Source organism: Lagopus muta, chromosome 5 (assembly GCF_023343835.1).
Source record: "Lagopus muta isolate bLagMut1 chromosome 5, bLagMut1 primary, whole genome shotgun sequence".
NCBI lineage: Eukaryota > Metazoa > Chordata > Aves > Galliformes > Phasianidae > Lagopus > Lagopus muta.
The window spans coordinates 53,645,528-53,663,327 of NC_064437.1; the positions used below are offsets into that span (position 1 = coordinate 53,645,528).

At 44.3% G+C, this 17,800-nt stretch overlaps 1 protein-coding gene across 2 annotated transcripts in view; it reads left to right on the top strand.

Moving 5' to 3' along the window:
- The window catches only part of SUFU (SUFU negative regulator of hedgehog signaling), an 86,479-nt gene that overhangs the window by 4,189 nt on the left and 64,490 nt on the right, over positions 1 to 17,800 (top strand). For both annotated transcript variants that reach the window (XM_048946627.1, XM_048946628.1), the window contains exon 2: positions 487 to 621. In XM_048946627.1, the coding sequence (XP_048802584.1) occupies positions 487 to 621 (135 nt within the window). The remainder of the gene's footprint in view (positions 1 to 486; positions 622 to 17,800) is intronic.

Consider the following 17,800-nt stretch of genomic DNA (forward strand, 5'->3'; position numbering starts at 1 on the left):
AGGTGCTGGTACTGTCTCTAAATCAATGTTTTCTCTGCTCTTTTAACTGCCGTGTCTGCATTCAGAGCTATGGATTACTTTCTTCAGAACTTAGGTGTTTCAAATTGTGCTTTGAGGAATAGCGTGTTGTTTTTCAGTGAGGAATGTACCTCTGGCCTGAATTAAGAGCTTTCAGTGTACATACAGCTATTGCTCTTTTACTGCTATAATTTTGTGATTGTTTTGAGGAGGTTTTGCTATGATTTTCCAGAGGCTTTCATGCTTTAATGTTAAAAACATTGTAGTATGTTGCACACATGCACTTTGCCTTCCTGTACTTGGAGCTTTCTGGACTTAACCCAACTTTTTTTTTAAGAGTAATTTGACCATGCAAATCTTATTTTTGTCACTAGTTGTGATTTAAAGCAGGTCCCTTAGAGCACCTATGCAGACTTCTTTGTCTTGAATAAACTGATTTACCTAAGAATCTTTCTGATTTTAATGCAGGCTGGGGGGACCCGATCCTCTGGACTACGTTAGCATGTACAGAAACGTAGGAAACCCAGCGCTGAACGTTCCTGAGCACTGGCACTATGTCAGTTTCGGGTTAAGTGACTTGTATGGAGACAACAGAGTACACGAGTAAGTATTATCCGAGTTCTATTGCTGTGCTGAGTTCTGTGTCACATTTGGGGAATGTAGGTAAAACCCTGGCCTGCTGTTTATATTATTTGAACAGCTGTTTTTCAGCTGAGAGTACTGTAGGCCGTGGTAAGGGTGACGTGTGCCTGTTCTTGGATGTAGAAGAGTTACTGTGCTCCCCTCTCTGGACTTTGCATGCAATATATTTCCTTGTTAGTGTTAAAAAGTTGAGTGATTTCTGCATGTTTGTGTTGTTTCATTTTTTTTTAATTCATAGGGAAGCTTTTTTTTCCCCTTAAACTGAAAGTCTTGTGTTTTTCCACTCTTGGTAATCTGCTATGTTTATATGCTTAAATTCTGCTCCCTCCCTGTGCATGCTTAATGACTTACTCTGCAAAACTGCTGTCAGGGCATTTTTCCTATTGCTGGCACAGCAGTGTTACTGTCAGCAAGTGAACTGCCACCCCAGTGGCTACTCTATGAAGTGTGAGTCTATCATAACAGAAGTATAATCAAGTCATTATCTTAACCTGTTGATATGAGCCGTCTTTATCAGGTGTTCTGTGTTAGATCAGGCAGTCAACATGATCTAACCTTACCCCTGTCTTTCTTTTGCTGACTTTGCTCCTTAACTCCAGTAAAGTGAGTGGTAGTCACCATGCTTTCGCAGTCTCGGGCCATAACTTTTAACCAGGCAGAAATGTCAGAAGGTTTATTCTGTTAATGTTTAGTTAAACTGTCTTGTGCTATTTAGCAGTTGCAGGCTGAATATCCACCGTAAATGGTGCAACGAAAGTCCAGATTTGTTCATCCAAGCTTTTCCTCTTCTGCTCATTTTAGTTAAGTTTCAGCCAGCAGGTTGTGTTCTGTTTACCTGGGTGCTTCTATTGCAACATAAACAGTCAAGCAGTTCTTTAATCATACCTATGTCCTCAAGGCAGTTTTTCCCGTTTGTGGATACAGGTCTGCTTTTCAGAAATCAAGTCTTTTAAGACTGGAGTTCACACAGAAACCTTGTGTCACTGAGACCTTCGTGAGGCATTTTAACCAAAACATCTGGCAACAAACTCCATTCGTTACTTTCTGGGGCGGAGAAAGGGTAGAGCAAATGAAAGAAATGAAGTTAAAGGTTTCCTTCCCTTGCTTTCACAAGAATGTAGCCGTGAACATTGCAGGCTTTCATGTGATGCCTTTGTTCTCAAGTCATGAGATTTCATCTTTACCACTGAAAATGTGAGGTTGCCAAGATTAGGCAACCTGTGTTTTCCAGCCTCATTCTACTGGAAGTTAATTTTGGAGGGCGTAAGGGCTGTGCTGACTTCCTCTTTTTGGTGGCTTGTCAGCCTGAAGACTTCTCATGATGAGACTCTTCTCTTTGATCAGGCCGGGTTTGCAGAGAGAGCAGCAACAGGCCGTGGGAGTCTCTGCTGAAGGTATGAAGAGTGAGGAATGGCTTAATGTGTGTGTAGGAATGAGAAAGCAAGTTAGGTAAGGACATAGCCTCTTGTGGCACATGCTTTGGTTTCTCAGTCCCAGGCTGCTCTCTGCTAGATTATAGCCTGTTGTTCTGACGTGGAGGACTTGGGAGTGAAAGTGTTACACAGGTACGTAACAACCTTGAAAAACTTATAGGAATGAGGCCACCAAACTCTTCATGCTGTTGTATAACTTGGTCTGGAAATTCAGACTGACATAATGGAAGATGCCTTGTGCTGGTTGCAGTGTCTGGGAATTAAAAAAAAAAAATAAATATTCTGGACATGGGTACTACGCTCTGTGCCAGGGGTGAGCTGGAGCTTTTCCCCCTGCTTTGGCAGGAGCCTGTCAAGCACAGAGCCACTGGTCAACTGTCAGTGCTTTCTGTGCCCTGTGTACAACGAGTGCATTTCTGTTTTCTCTGTGGGCTGGAGCAAGGCGTCTCTGTGTCAGTTGTCCTGTGAGGTTCAGCTGGCTGCTGTTGTCACCTTTAGTTTAGCCTCAATCTTGGAGCTAGGAAACTGGATGTTGCATGTGCTGTCAAGAAAATAGTCTCTGCCTTTGTTACAAATAATCTTACTGCACAATTATGGATGTGGTAAAGCTGTCGAAACCTACACATCTCTTGAATGCTGAGCCTGAAATTACCAGCTGGTGGGTGAGCACTGAGGGTGGATGAGCAGAGCTCAGCACCCACCAGTAATTCTTGTTCCCTGCAGCAGTCTCTGCCACCTGTTCACGAAACACGACTGCTGCATGGACTGCGTGCTTACAGGACTGTGGTGGTTGTTGTGTGTGCTCAAGAAGCTCTCCTTTTTCAGGAGGAAATGTACTGAAGCCCATGTTTAAAACTGTGGGTAATGGTCTCTGTTGCTCAAAGGACTTTGGAGTTCTGCTGTCTCAGGTAAAAGCATCCTGCAGGATGGTTGGCAACAGAGCAGGGTGACAAGCACATCATTTTGGTTTTCACAGGATTTCTTTGAAAGCTGATGGGACGCTGAGCTCTGTTCAGCTGCACTGGCCACTGGAGATAGCTGGTGGTTTGTGGCTCCTTATTTGTTTTCCAACTCTCTGAAAGAGTGCTGGGCCTGCTTACGACAGACAGAAGGACTGTGGCAACAGAGGCACATAACCTCACTGCCTTTCATCCTTTAGAAGGGGACAGATAGTGCACTGCCAAGTGCCTCGTTCTTCTCCTGCCTGACTCTGGATAACACATGGCTTCTTTCTTGTGGACCTCTTCTGGCAATACAGGACAATCTAAACCAATTACAGTGAGTGTTAAATGAGAACGACTTTCTGATGATTATTTTGAGTGAACTGGGGCTGAGTTGGAGGCCCCTATATTTTTATTTATAATGAAATAGCAAACAGATGTAGCGTGTAACATGAAAATGTTGACTTTAATTTATATTTTTAATAAGAACCTGAAAAGTCTGAAGTGGAGCTCTCCTTGTGCCTCCTTGTTGACAGATTTATTTTCAGTTAAAACAGCACTATTTCCTGCTCTGCTTAAATGTCAGCTATGCTCTGCTTATAGAACTCTGGCCTGTTCTTAAGAGTCCGCAGAATAGCATGGAAGAAATCTACAAATTTCAAGTGGGGGAGCCTTTTTCATTTAAAAACACTCAGTGTTTCATGGTATAATGGCAACCATGACACCAGCTGTGCTGAGCTGATTGCTCTAAAAATCCTGAATCATGACATCATGACAGCACTGGGGAACTGCAGGCCTTACCGTGGGATTTCATGCCAAGCTGTCTGCATGGCAATAAGTCTCTCCATTCAAGCATGCTACACAAGTTGAGTGGCAGCAGAAATCCTTCTGGGATATTTCTGCAAGTTGTTTCTCTCTCTCTCTCTCTTTTTTTTTTTTATTTAAAGTTCTTCTGTCTACTTTAAAATCAAAACTGGGATGTAAGTTCTTGAATCCATTCAGCAGGGTTAGAGTACAGCTTTTGCTTTTTCCTGACTGTTTTTGCTTTCTGGATGAGAGTCTTCGCTGCAGTGACCAGTGAGTGGGTAAGGTGTGAAGTCACAGATTGGCTGGGTCCTGCTCCCTTTGCATCCTGTCTGGCAGCAACTGCCCTGCAGCAGAGCTAGCAGCAGGGGACCTGTCTCTGTGCATTGGGAACCTGGTGCTTCCCACAGCTTCCAATCCTGACAGTGACTTCTGGCTGTGTGGAGAACAGGCATCAGAGGAAATTGGCTTCAGTAATTGGAAGTGGATTCAGGCTCTATCGATGGCATCGCCAGCTTTGGCTGCTGTGGTGCCATGCCATGTGCTGGCAGAGGTTATCAGTGCATCCCAGGGAGCACAAAAGCTGTGTGTTTTTTCACCAGTCTGCCTTCTGTCTCTATTTTACAGGTCAAGGTTGAATCTCCAGTTAACTATTCCTGTAGTTCCACAAGCACTCATTCTTCTTGTTAATGATTTTTAAAGTGCATGGAATGTTAGAATCGTGATGATATGATGACTGAAGAACCCCAAATAGCCTTATTTGTATTAAAATTGCAAGGTTGTAACTCAGAGCCACAACAGAAAGCAAAACTGAAATTGTGGCTAGGTTATGAGATAAGGTTTGTACTTGCAGCCTTCCCACATCCTGGGAAGAAACATGCCAGCTGTGTTTTGATGTGCAGCCTTTTGTGTAAATCCCAATAATTGAGTTTCCTGATCTACACAAACTTCATATCGACAGTGCACTTTTTCATTTTTTTTCTTTCTGGCAGCTTGTTAGGAGGCTGAGTGCAGTATCCATTTGCATAAAGCCAGAAAGATTACAGCTGCCTTCATCTCTGATGCAGATGCGTGGTACCACCTGCCGAGACAACAGGTTCCAGCTTGCTGTGGCCCTTTTGATTTACGCTGCTTCCCGTTGGGATGGGGAAGGAGCGGTGCATGCCGGGGAGAGCGTGTTGTCTCTGTGGGTGGTGCCTCCCTATTAAAGGTAAGGGTAAGCATGAGCCTTTCATGATCTCCCATCCAGCTTGTGTTCTGCTGGCGTGTATAGATCCTCTGAATGACCTTAACTTGTAAAGGGGCAAGGATGCTTGTTAGAGCCGGGAGGAAGAAAAAGGAGTGCAAAACTGGATTGGGTAACAAATGCGAGGCTTGCAGAGGGGTGGATGTTTTCTGGAAGGCTTTTTCCAAGTATGAAAAGAGCTTGAAAAGAGTATTTAGAAAATAGCCTGAAAGTTGGAACGAGAGCTCTCTTTCTTTGAGTGCATGCTGGCTTCTCTTTTGAGCCTGCATGAATATAGGATGGAGTGGTGCTGACAGCTGTCACTTTAGTGGCCTCTTAGTTCTGTAGCCTTTCATAAATCCAAAAGCTTACTGCCCCCAGCCTGCCAGCCTTTAGCCTTAAATTTTGGTATTTAATGGGCCCATAAGTGCTTTATAAACCACGTGCCCAAAGCACCTCTGAAATATTACACCAACATCCGAGGTGACTGTGAACTTCTTAAAAATGGTGGAGATGACTCTGCCCTTCTTTGTTTTCATGAAAATGCAGTAAAATGAAAGACTTCTCAGAAGACAGTGAATTAGAGGTGGGTGGTGGTGGTGGTTATGCATTGGTATTTCAGAGAATGTTTTGAAGCAACTCTTGTAGGGTACAGCATATCTAAGAGGAGAAATAAAAGATCAGATCACACTGGGAGCTGAGCCTGAAATTCCAGGAAAATTATTAAAAACCCAAGGTTTTCTTCCATCTTTCATGACATCCAGTTTGTTTTCTGTGTGCATACTTCACATAGAGGAACCTCAGGACTTGTTCTGAAATAACAGCGGAGTGGTGCAAGCCCTCTCTCCTCATCCTCACCTTGCTTCCCTAGGCTGTTAGCTCTGAAGGAAAATGACACCTGCTCAGTAAGGGCTGACTGCTTGGTACCACTTCAGCACATGGAAGAGGGAAGCAAGATTGGGTTCTGGGGACAGATCTTCAAGTTGAGGACCTTCTGGGTACTGTTCCTGGAGATAGAGCATCTGCCCCAACTAAAGGGAGTGACGTGGGAAATGGCACTGGTAAGCTTCAGTGGAAGGAGCTACAAGAGTTAAGGCTGGAGGAGGGAGAGCTCAAGGTAGGCACTGAGCTCTTAGTGTTCTTTTTCTTCCTGATTCTGTTTGTCTGGCAGAGTCTGACCCTAGATGTAATGCTTGCTTTTCTGTTTAGTCTTCTTTCTGAGATAGCAGAGAGAGGAAGTTTCATGGCAGAGTAGGAAGGGAGAGGGCACAGAATTGCAGAGTTCTACGGCCAGCAAAAAAATGTTTCCTTTTAGTAATAGCATCTTATATAAGATGCCATTAGAGTTGAAATGAGTAATTTGAGCTGCAGGGGGTCAATAAGTCCATATTTTGGTGAATTTGTCTTGTGCTCAGATTTTTTACATGCCCACAAACATATGAACTAGTCTGAGCTTTCTCCAGAATTCCAAAATACTTGTAGCAGCTCTCACTTCTGTGCATCTCAGGTGTCTGGACGTATAGCCGTGCTTCCACTGCTGGATCTATAGATCCATTTTTCTGTTATTTCTGCCTACACATGGTGGTATTGGGACACGTCTTATTTTGAAGAGCCTGGAGTGTGAGTAATGAGATGAACACTTGGGAGACATTGTGAAAATGCGCGAGTGTGACCGTGAAGGGTTCAAATCCAGATCTCCCAGGCCAAAGCCAGTGAAACCAAGCGTCGTGCCTGTTCACACATCCCATTGGCCACGTCCCTCTGATGATGGAGGCAGTGCAGTAGGACGAGGAGTTGTTTTTCAGCTGGAGGCAGACCTCCCTTGAAGCAGCGGTCACCATGGGGAAACCTATTTTTCTCTCCTCCCAGGCGGAGTGCGCTTGGCTTCCAAATGCCGTTTGCTGGAGGTGGTCAGCAGCGTTAATAATGTGGATGATGCAGGCCACCTACAGAGAGGTCTGCTTTGTGCTGCTGTGTATCTGCGTGTGGAGCTCGTGGGACCAGAGCACGCTTGAACTGTGCTAGTTTGGAAATAGTTTTTTGAAGCATTGAAGGAAATTTGTTTAACGTTTACGGCAAAGTAGCTGAATTTACAAGGACGACTGTTTTCAATAAAAGAAGAAAAGGTTGGATGTAAGCTTACAGCTGCGCGTTGTTGAAGCCCAGTTTTCTGTGCAGTAGCACATCTGTGTGTGCATCCTGTGAAGCTGAGCCCCCGCTGCCATGTGGGGATGGGGCACAGTGCTCGAACGGCACGGCTCCTTGCTGTCAGCAGCACTGCATTTATGGGCTGGTGTACGGGAGGAGAGCTGGCCCCTTATCCCACAGCTGGGTTAGTGCAGAGCGCGGCAGGAGGGCTCTCGCGCTTGGCCTGCTGGGAAGGGGAGTGACTGGGGATCAAGCCTGGGTCTTCCTGTGTGAGATTGTTTGATTTGATAAGGATTGTTTTAGGATGTTCTAAAAAGCAGTAATTGAAAGATAGGCTTGTTTTTTCTCTGTGGGATGTGAAGGTAAAAGCGTTTCATAAACTGTGTGGCCAGTCCAGCTGTGAGATCAAAGGAATTTGACTTTTTTTATCCTCTTGCTTGCTGGAATAATGATACCAACAAAACGAATGTTTGAAGAGATGCATCTAAACGTTGTTATTCAGACCTAATCCCCCTTTTTCCTCAGTGCAGACTCCACTTTGGGAACATGCCTTGCTAACTGCCACAATGCTAGGATATTCTGTCTGCATCCTGATGGGACAGTTTGATTACCAGATTTATTTTAGAAGTTGATCAGCATTTCTCTCCTCTAAGCTGCACAGTGGTTACTAAACTCTGCTTTTCTACTGTCATCTCAATTTTGAATCGAGCCCCAATAGGCAGTGACACCAGGCTAACAAAAGCGGGCCGTAAATCTTTGGTGGTCTCCATTCACATGGCGTTCCCTTCCCTGGACAAAGGGGTGGCCGGGGCTCCCGAGTGCCACGCTGCCTCCAGGGATGGTGAACAAGGGCTGGATGTCTTGGGGGAGGCATCTGGGACAAAGCTATTTGGGTAGATGGGATGCCACCTGACAAAGGGGCTGAGGTTTAAAGAGGGATTCTGCTAGGGCTCTTAAGAACAAAAAGCACACCAAAAGAAACCACAACTGAAAACTATTTTTGCAGGATGTGACCAGGGTGGGAGGAGGTGAAGGGGGACTCAGCCATTCTAGGGGAGCTCTGATTTAAATCCAGAGGGCAGAAACAAGGGAAGGAGGGAAGGATGCACAGATGGCTCATTGTTTTGTCTCTCTTGGCATTCTTGCACTGCCAAAGCAAAGGGCAATTGTTTTAAAATCCCTGTTGTAAAGGAAGCTGTTTACTTTTCAGCTTTTGCTCATCCCTGAAGATACAAACTGTGAACCAGTGGGGCTAGACATTGTCACTCCCTTGTTTTGCAGGGCAGTGCTCTGGCCAAGGGCATGGAGCAGCTGTCAGGCAGCATCACTCTGTAGGGGATCAGTAAGGAGCTGCAGCAGCCAGGGAGTGCGCAGGGCGAGGGGATGCGCAACGGGGACTGGTGCAGAGCAGCACACCCAGCTGATGAAACATATGTGGCATGAACCTGCAGCCATACCCAGCACACAGTATAGTCCTCTTACAGCATTGTATTTTTCTGTAGCAGATGATTTGTCAGTGCAGAGCAGGATTCTGCCGTTCCTGAACTGTTATTCTCTCTACTGGTGCTGCTCCTTCCCCCGCCTCCCCTGTGGATTGTTGTGGCCTTTCTGGAGCAGGGGCCTTTTTTGGCATAGTCGACAAAAATAAACCATAAAGGCTGCTGTTGTTATGAATAAGGCTCAACGGGGGAATTTTAGCAGTAGAACTACAGCAATATAATTATACTGGTAGACTGGTTACAGTAAATTTCCTCATGAAGACAAGCCTTAAGTTGACATTTCCTAGCTAAGTTGAATCCATATGTATAATGTTATTACACAAAAAATAATGTGTCTCTGGGCCTTGAATTCTTTTTTACCCAGAAGAGTAACGTTAAGCAGAAAAGCAAAGAGGTTTGTGTTCAGAGATGGATGGGGATTTTCTGTAACAGAACTGCTGTGACGAGTTGGATGCTGAGCTTTGTTTTACTGAGTAGGTTATTCCTTGGAAATTAAGCAGGAGCATAAAGAGTGCTTGTGCTTCTTGTACCAAAACCTAAGTGGTACTGAAGTATGCAGTAAGTTAATCTCTCTCTCCTAGCTTCACTCCTGTTAGTAAGAGAAACTGATTCAGTGTGCAGTTTCCATAACTGCTTTGGCTGAGAGGCACAGTAGTTTACCTTTAGGTGTAATCCTGCACTCACTATGAAATGAGGAGGGGAAAAAATGTTTTCTTCTTCCCTTGCTTCTTTTAAAGAGGCCAAGATTTATTTTATCCTCTTGTGTTTGTTTTGGTTTTAATCTTGCGGCAGCTGGAGTATGTGTAGTATTTTTGTAAGTCAGGTATTTATTTCTAAAACTCAAAAATACCAGCCTTAAATGTCCGCCTCTGGAAGGTTCTGAGTTTCTAAACTTCCAAAGGAATGATGGTCTTTCAGGAGAAGCTTAACACTTAATGGCAGATTAATAAAAAAATAATAAGAATACAGTGGACTTTTCCTTGCAGCTGTCTTGTTTTTCCTTTTTTTTTCCCCCCTTTTGGGAGCCTTTCATCAGTGATGTGGGATGTTCTTGTCCCTGGAATTACAGTTCATCCCCAAGGTTGTTTCCATACTGTTGAGTTGGTTAAAACTTCTGATGGTGCTCATTAGTGTGATTTTTAATGCGCTCTTTGCAATGAAGTAAGACCAGATACCACTTCAGCAAATAAGGAAGCATCTTAATTTCTGCAGCTAATGAAGTAAAACATACAGGCTTGGGTCTCAGATCCAGCAGGTAACGGCTATTTAATCTCCAGTTGAAATTTGGCCTTCAGTTTCCTCAGAGCTCCTAAATACCCTTTGTGCCTTAAGCTCGTTGGTTGCACTGCTGAGAACTCAATCGTACAGGAATCCTAAAATGTGCTGAGGGCTCTGATGAAGTTGTTTCCTATGTTTTTCTTTTTACCTCTGCTCTTAAACCAGTGGCAAAGCAACGGGAGTAATGCTGTGGAATGTTTACACTCTACGTAACCTGTTGGAGCCTGAGACTTGTAGGCAGCGCTACAAACAGCGAACTAGCTGTAGCTGTCAGTGTAGTTTCTAGCTTTGGGTTTTTCTCTTATTCTTTCCTCCCTGCCGTACTGCTTTTGAAAGCCTCCTTTGTTATGCGAATGGATTCCTCCCAGCAGCTGCAGGACTTTCCACAGTAGGAGCTAGGAAGGAGCCAGCAGACACTGCGAGGAAAGTCGGTGCCCTTTTCGCAGCTGCTCACAGCAGTGCTGTCCTCCCCAGCCATGCTGACCAACGCTGGCCTTTCACTTATGTCTTCTCAGAGCCCAGCCACTGGGTGAACTTTCTGAGATGGTTTGCAGTTTGTTTATTTTTAGCTAGCTATTCTGCCCAGCCCTCTAATCACTTGATTTCATATGGGTATTTTTTTGAATGCATGTTTTGGAAACAGAAGAGTGAAATGATTCGGTCTTATTAGTCCAACTGGTGGGGCAGCATCCTTGTGCCACAGTACAGAAAATAAGAAGAGTGCTGCCCTCACGTAGACATCTTTTTGCTGGGGTAAAGGGTGACGTATTCCACGCGGCCTCCTGTTTCATATTTTGGTGTTTTAGTCATTTCCCACTTTCAGTATTTGTTCATGCTGTGTAGAATATGGAGTTAATTTCCCAGCTTTTCGGTGACCTTTACAGCCAGAATACACAAGCAGTTACTATATCATCAGTGTGTCACATTACCATCTGAATTGGGGAAACAGTGTTATTTACTTTACGTCTGAGAATGAAATTCTGAAGGAACTCAAAGGAACTTGTGGAGGATGACAGGGTGGTTGCACTACAGGAGGGATTCATACTTCTATCACCCAGATGCTGTTTCTGGACTACAGAAGTATTGTGCAGTTCCTTGCTTAGTGCTAATAACTAAGCAGATCTCTTTGGCACTGACAGAGCCATTACAGCCTTCTGCCCTTAATCTGCACACATACTGTTCGTGCAGGTATGGCTGTGTGCTGGCACTCTCCAGAATGAGGGGATAATGCTTCCAAGCCCCTATAGCTCAAAGGGATTAACTCCAACAGTGAAGCAGAATCTTGTCCTTCCTTCAGATACCACTGCTTTCATGGCAGGGACAGCTGAACCTCAAGAAGCAACCCCTAAGTTGCTTTCATTTGCAGCTGAGCACATTAAAGTGACCTGAAAACTGACAGAGGTTTACTTTAACATGCTGGGCAGGAGACAGCCTAGTTCTGGGGCTGGTTCACATGTGAGTGGGTAGGAGCTGATAGCAGCAACTGCTTCTGTCACAACAAGGGGAGCATGTGTGTGAATTATCAACTGTGGGTCCTGTTGGTTTGGGTTTGGATGTGGTGCCAGTAGTGCAAGTTCCTACCTGTGTTCTTGGCCGTGACGTTTTGCTTTATTGCTTTTTCTCTGGTTAACACCTGCTTGGAGGGGTGGCTTCCACAGCCTTGCAGCATCCAGCTCCTGGGTTTGATTGCTGTCATTATTTTCCATCATACCACTGCTGAATGGTAGATCAGTGAAGCAGAGCTGTGTTTTCATCCTCACTGGCAACAAAGCAATTCACAGACTTCCCTCAGAAAACGTATACTTGGGTAGGTGTAAGTGGGTCCTACAGGAGTATTTCAGAAAGCTGAGAAACCTGCTTGCAAAGAGTTACATGTGTTTGGATTTAGATGTCAGAATAATTCTCTAAGAACAACTGCAGTTGTTTCTAGAAAGGTTTTCCTTTTAACTGATGGCACACATTTGATGTGGCTCACTGCGAAAGCCATCTCCAAACAGCAGCCCTGGGATAGCTGTTGCCGGACATCTTGAGCCATGTGTTGCTTACTGCCTGACCTTGATTTTACATTAATAGAAGTCTTTGAGCGTGTGTTCTTTTCGCATTCGTGTTTTCCCTTTTTCTGCGGGAAGCATTTTCTTTAAGCAAGGTAGAAAAGAGTCCAGTAAAGCTCTCTGTGCGCAGGTTCAGGGCAGTGGGAACTTGTGGAATTTCCTGCTGAGCACTCTGAAGAGATAACCATCTGATGGCCAGATAAAAACATCTGACAAATGCAGGGACAATTGCTTTTCTTCAAAGTTGATGCTTTTTTGATGCTAGAAGACAATCTGGGAGAATATGGGAATAAGCAGGTGTGTTTGGGCTGGAACTTTTCTGGGTGCTTTTTAAGCCTTTTGTGTTGGGGGGATGCTGTGCATACCATCAGGGCTCTCAAATGAAACTTTTATGTGGTTTGACAGCTGAACTAAAAACAACCATTTCCTGTTAGGCAAGATGGTGGAAGTACTGGGAGAGTCGTTTCTTTTCCCCTTAACTTCTGGAATCTGTGAATGATTTGCTTGTGGTGATGGGACATGGTGCAAGTGCCTGGGGTCTAAATTCAGGAGACTGAATCTGAGCAGTCTTACCTGGGGCACAGCAACCAGTGCCCTAGCCTGGAGATGAGATGTTGTTCCAGGCTTCCGCTTAGGGTTTCAGGCAGAAGACCACCCTTTGTGATGCTGTTCATAGCCAGATGTGAGCAGCAGAAGGGAAGTGGCTTCTATTTTTCTCAGACAAAACCTGTGAAGTCTGTCACGTCAGCTCCCTTGTTAAATGCCCTGGTGCTTTTCTGTTGCTCCATGTTGCTAACAGTAATATCCTCACTGGCTGATAGGAGATCCCCTGGGATGGTGCTCTGCTGTCATAGAGCCATGGGCCTGTCTGCTTGGGTTTATCCAGCTTTTCCAATGACCCAGTGCTCTGGCAGGGCTGATCCCTACTGCTCAGAGCCACAGAAGCACAATTGCTGGAACTTCGTTTTTGAGGTAGCTTTAGGACTACGATGAAAATAACAGCAGCTCTTACTGATATCAGAGTTAGAAATGTTAGCGGTATTGTATTTCTGCAGCCTTCAAAACAACAGCAGAGGGGCTCCCAAACAGCAGAGTAGGAGGCTTTGTCTCGGTAGAAGATGTTAAGAAATGCAGTGGAGGAGTCAAAGCCAGAGGCAGCATGAGAGTTTCCCAAAAGTAGCCGTGATGGAGCTGAAAACTGAAGCTGGGCTCACTGAGTGGTGCACCGTGAGCCTGCCCTCACTTCCCTTCCCAGAGAAACACCTTCCATCTCACTGCAGTTGCTGGGAGCAGGGTTGTAACTTCTGAAAGCTCATTCCTAACTATTCTCATAGACTCTGAAAGAGCTTTCTTGTTGTTTCCTGGCTGAGATAAATGTAGAGAAGGGCCAGTGTTTCCCTATGCAAACTCCCATTCTGGGGGCTTGTACGTGTAATATATTTATATATGCTTACTCTTACACTCTTAGAAAAATAAACACTCAGTACACTCTGCTCCTTGTCCAGTGCTGTGTTGCTTTTCGAAGCAGCATTTCAGAAATACTGCCATTTCACACTGCAACAAAGCAAATCTTTTCTAGTTCCTTGCAAAGGAGAGAATGAAAATGCTTTGGCAAATAGCTTCGATTTAAACTGAAAAGCCTCTGGCTTTCAGATCTGCCTTTAAAGCAAAGGGCTAGTTTGGCTTTTGATCCTCTTAAGCTGGCTTATTTGATGTGAAAAATGCCCTGGGTACTGCTGCAGAGGGAAGTAGCCTTTCAGTTCTCTGTGTGTGGCTTCGGGAGGGGGCTGGCAGCATGGAGGGGGGGGCTCGAGAGGCTGCTGGCGCAGCTCTGTAAATAAAGGGGCCTCTATTTCTTTGGATTCTTTTGCTGGAACTAAATATCATGGTCAGTGAAACTCTTACCTCATTAAAGGAACAAGCCAGACGTCTTCAGCCCGTGTGCAGCGCTGCACTGGGGTCTGTTCTGTTGAGTAGATTTGCTGAGTAGATAAAGAGTTCTAAACCAAAGAACGGCGTGCAATATATATGACTTTGGCTTTCAAACGGTTTGTTTTTGTTCATGTGACAAAAAAAGGTTTTGATATTAAGTGTAGGGTTGGATTTGACTTGGCAGATACCAGAGCCTTCCATTACCACTGTAGCCATAATATAAAACTATCTGATGGGTGCCAGTGGGCAGCAGCAAGCCAAGAATTTCTCCATCACTGTTTGTTTTTGTGAACACTCACATGGCTGCTGCAGAGCTGGGCTGGTGGTAGAGGTGATGCCCTCTCTTGTCGGAGGGGCAAAGCAGTGGCTGGCAGAACTCAACCCAGGCTGTCTCCTTGTGCTTACTGCCTTTGGGGGAAAATGAGGATTTTTTTTCTCTTAGTGCTGGGGGATGGTTTAAAATAAAAAACAACAAAGCCCTTTCACTCGAAAGTGCAGGGCTCAGCAGAAGCCAGGCATACAGCAAACTATGTGAAATATTCAGATGTGTTAGCACAGAAACTCAATGCTGTGTTGCAACTTTCAGTTTATGTACCTGGGGCTATGTGTGGATACAAAACATGCTTTTTGAATTTTCTTTCTGGCACATGTGCTGTCAGTGTGTTGGTTGGTTTGGCACTGTGGTATTCCTGTAGAGCTGAGACACTTTGGGACTATTGTATTGAAACTGTATTGCTGAAGAAACGGTGCGTGATGCCCTTCAGGGTTGGGGTGGAGAACTGAGCTCCAGCCAAAGCTTAAATTGGCTGTTGGATGAACTGGACACCTTCAGAGAGAGAAGGAGAAAAGCAATAATAATAAAAATACAGGACCCAACCAAAATAAAGGAAAAGAAACTTCAAAACCAACCCCCCGGTTTCCATGTCTCTTGTTCACAGAGAAACCACCAAGAGAACTGAAGGCTTGCCAATGTAGAGCCAAAGCCTGTAATAAAGAGGTATTACCTGCAGGGTTTACACAGGAGCTGGGGTCAGGCTAACCTGGGATCAGCATGGGTGCTTTCCTGTCTTTTTGGAAAGAAGAAACAAGGAGGGAGTGCTGTGCCTCTGGGTGAATGGGAAGGGCTGTGAGCACAGCTCACTTCTGTGTGCCCTAGCAGGATGCCTGGAGACTGTTTTGCAGGGCTGTGCATTCAAAACCACTGTGCACAACAGCTGGGAGGAGTGTTAATTATTTTTTGGGTTATCTTCTCCCCCTTCACCCCAATTTTCTGTGGGCTTGAGGCTTATTCAGTCTCTGTCTTTTGGAGGAACAATTTATGTTTTGCTTGCTGGTTGATGGTGGCCAGCCTGAAGAAGCTCAGTGATGGAATTTCTTGGAAGTTTTGTGAAAACTGGGAGCTGGGGTTTGGAGCTTGAGTTTGAACATCTGCAAGATGCAGTGCCTTTTAGCGTGGTTGCTCAACATCCCGCATGTCCCTGGGATACCCTGCGAGCAGGGGCAGTGCTGGGAGTCCTGCATTTCCATGTGGAAGTGATGCAGTGTCCTAGTGTGCATTAACTTGTTTATGGGTCTCACGTGATGAGCTCCCCTGCTGCAGATAGGTTTCGTGTCTGGGATGGATGCACCATTTGTCTCATTGGTAAGGTTTGAACCAAAAGGAAAATGAGTGATATGGGGAAAGAGCAGCTGCCCACTGTGCAGATAGGAAGGAAGGGTCTTCTTACCTCTGTGTGGGATCAAATGCTGTTTCCTTGGCCTTCCGCTCTTAAGGTCCACGTGTCTAATGGCCTTTAGCTTATAACAGGGCGTTCTGGGACCTGAGGCTGCTAGAGTATCCATCGTGTTGGATTCCTGCCATCCTCTTGTCTCAGCTTCTGGCGAATTCAGGATTTATTCCAGGCTACTTTGCAATTGAACTGAGCTTCTGTAGGAAAGGCGACCCCAGAGTCAGCAGCTGGGCATAAAATTGACTTCATATATGGTGTGGCTGGATCCTGGGATTGAAGGATTTATGGACAGTTGTTCACTGAGAGATTTTATGATAGCTGTTTGAACTTTTTTTGACTAATTTTCAAATAATATACTTTTTTGGAAGAATGAAAGCAAAAGCTTTGGCAAAAAACACTGGCTGAAGTTGACTACCCTCGCTGCATTCTGAAGGTGAATATTTCTTTCATTCTGTGGAAGACTTGTCTGAGTTAAACTGAAATGATTTTTCTTTAAATGATCACAGGTTTTTAAAGTCACCTGCCACAAATTTTCAAAACCAGATAACTAAACTGAAATGGGCTCAAATCGAAGGCTTTATTGATGAATTGCTTTGAACAACTGTACAATGCAGGGGAATTGCATGTATTTAAAATTTCCTAACAAAGCAGTGTCATGTCAACAGCCTGTGACCACTGACTATTCTAAAAACATTTAAAGCCAACTCTTCAGGGATTCTTAAGATCTTAGAAGGAAACTGACTTACTGTTCATTTACTTATCTTTTACTCTATGTATCTTCCTGCAATTCTTCTCTTTTAAGGCTCTTGTGTTGTTTATGAAACAAAAATCTGTGTGAGTAACGTTGCCTGTCAGTTTTGCCATTTTGCAGTTATTGGTGTGTTGCTGGCCAGCCTTGTTCCCGTATCTCGTTTTGCTTTAAATTTGCTGGAAACCCACCTGAACACCTCTATTACTCAGTAACTTGCTTATGGATCAATATAAAACACGTGTGGTCTTCTGTTAAGTGGTTATTTCTGCCTACCCTGAAGCAGGGAATCTGTGGAGTTTCAAAAAACGAAACACAAAAGCAAAAGTTACTCAAAATGAGAGTGTTGTTTCAGAACTTGCCTTGAAAGGAGGAAATTCAATAGGGAGCCATCTTACTTTCAAAAAAATTAACTGTGTAAGTTCAGCTGGAAGGCTTTTTGTTAACTTTGATCCTTTCAAAAACTGACCCATTCATAATGCATTGCAGTTTATGGTGAATGCTTTTTCCTGGAATCAGTCCCTGAATATTACCCGCTTTGAAGCATTTTTCTTTCTCCCTCTATGAAATACTTCTGTTTTTCTTTTGCTAACTGATACGTGAAACTAATAAAACACAACAGGGGTGCTTAATGTAAAAAGTACAGCTTTGAATTTACAAGGCCATCACCACCCTGTACCAATCTTCTTGGCACAGCTGCAAGCAAGATCGCAGCACGCAGGTTTTGCTGCCCATCCAAATTCCACTCTGAGATCCCTGGCAGTCCAGTTATTCAGTAAGCTCTTGTTTTATTGTAGAACCAAATGTAATTATTTGGCTTATTGCTTCCAAGTACGTTTGTTTCCTAAAAGAGGTTTTATGTGTACCAAATGACCACTATAAAATGTGTTACCTGCTGTATTTTTGGAGCGTTTGCTTCTGTAGTACATAAAATTCAAATTCTTTTTTGAGGATTATATACACAGAAACAAAAATAGGCACACTTGCATATATACACAAATAAGTCTTTATTCGCTATATTGTTTTCTTCCCTTTCTATTGTGTCTGACTTTCCCTACCAGCCCTCTTGCTTCCAGGCACAGCTGTTCAGTTCTCTGTGGGCTGTTCACAGTTGGGCTCTGTCCTTGGGTGTATTACTTAACTGTTTTTCTTGCCTTATCTTCAAGTCTACCACAAAATTTTCCTTGAAGAGTCTTCATATTAAAGCCACATTGAATCATGAAGGAGGTGCATTGATGCTTAAATTTGATTGATTTTAGCACTTGCCATTAGTCAGGGTTGCTATAAAGCACGTCTGCTCCAAACAACCTTGTTGCTGTTGGAACGCTCCTCCCAGCTCTTGGAAGCGGTC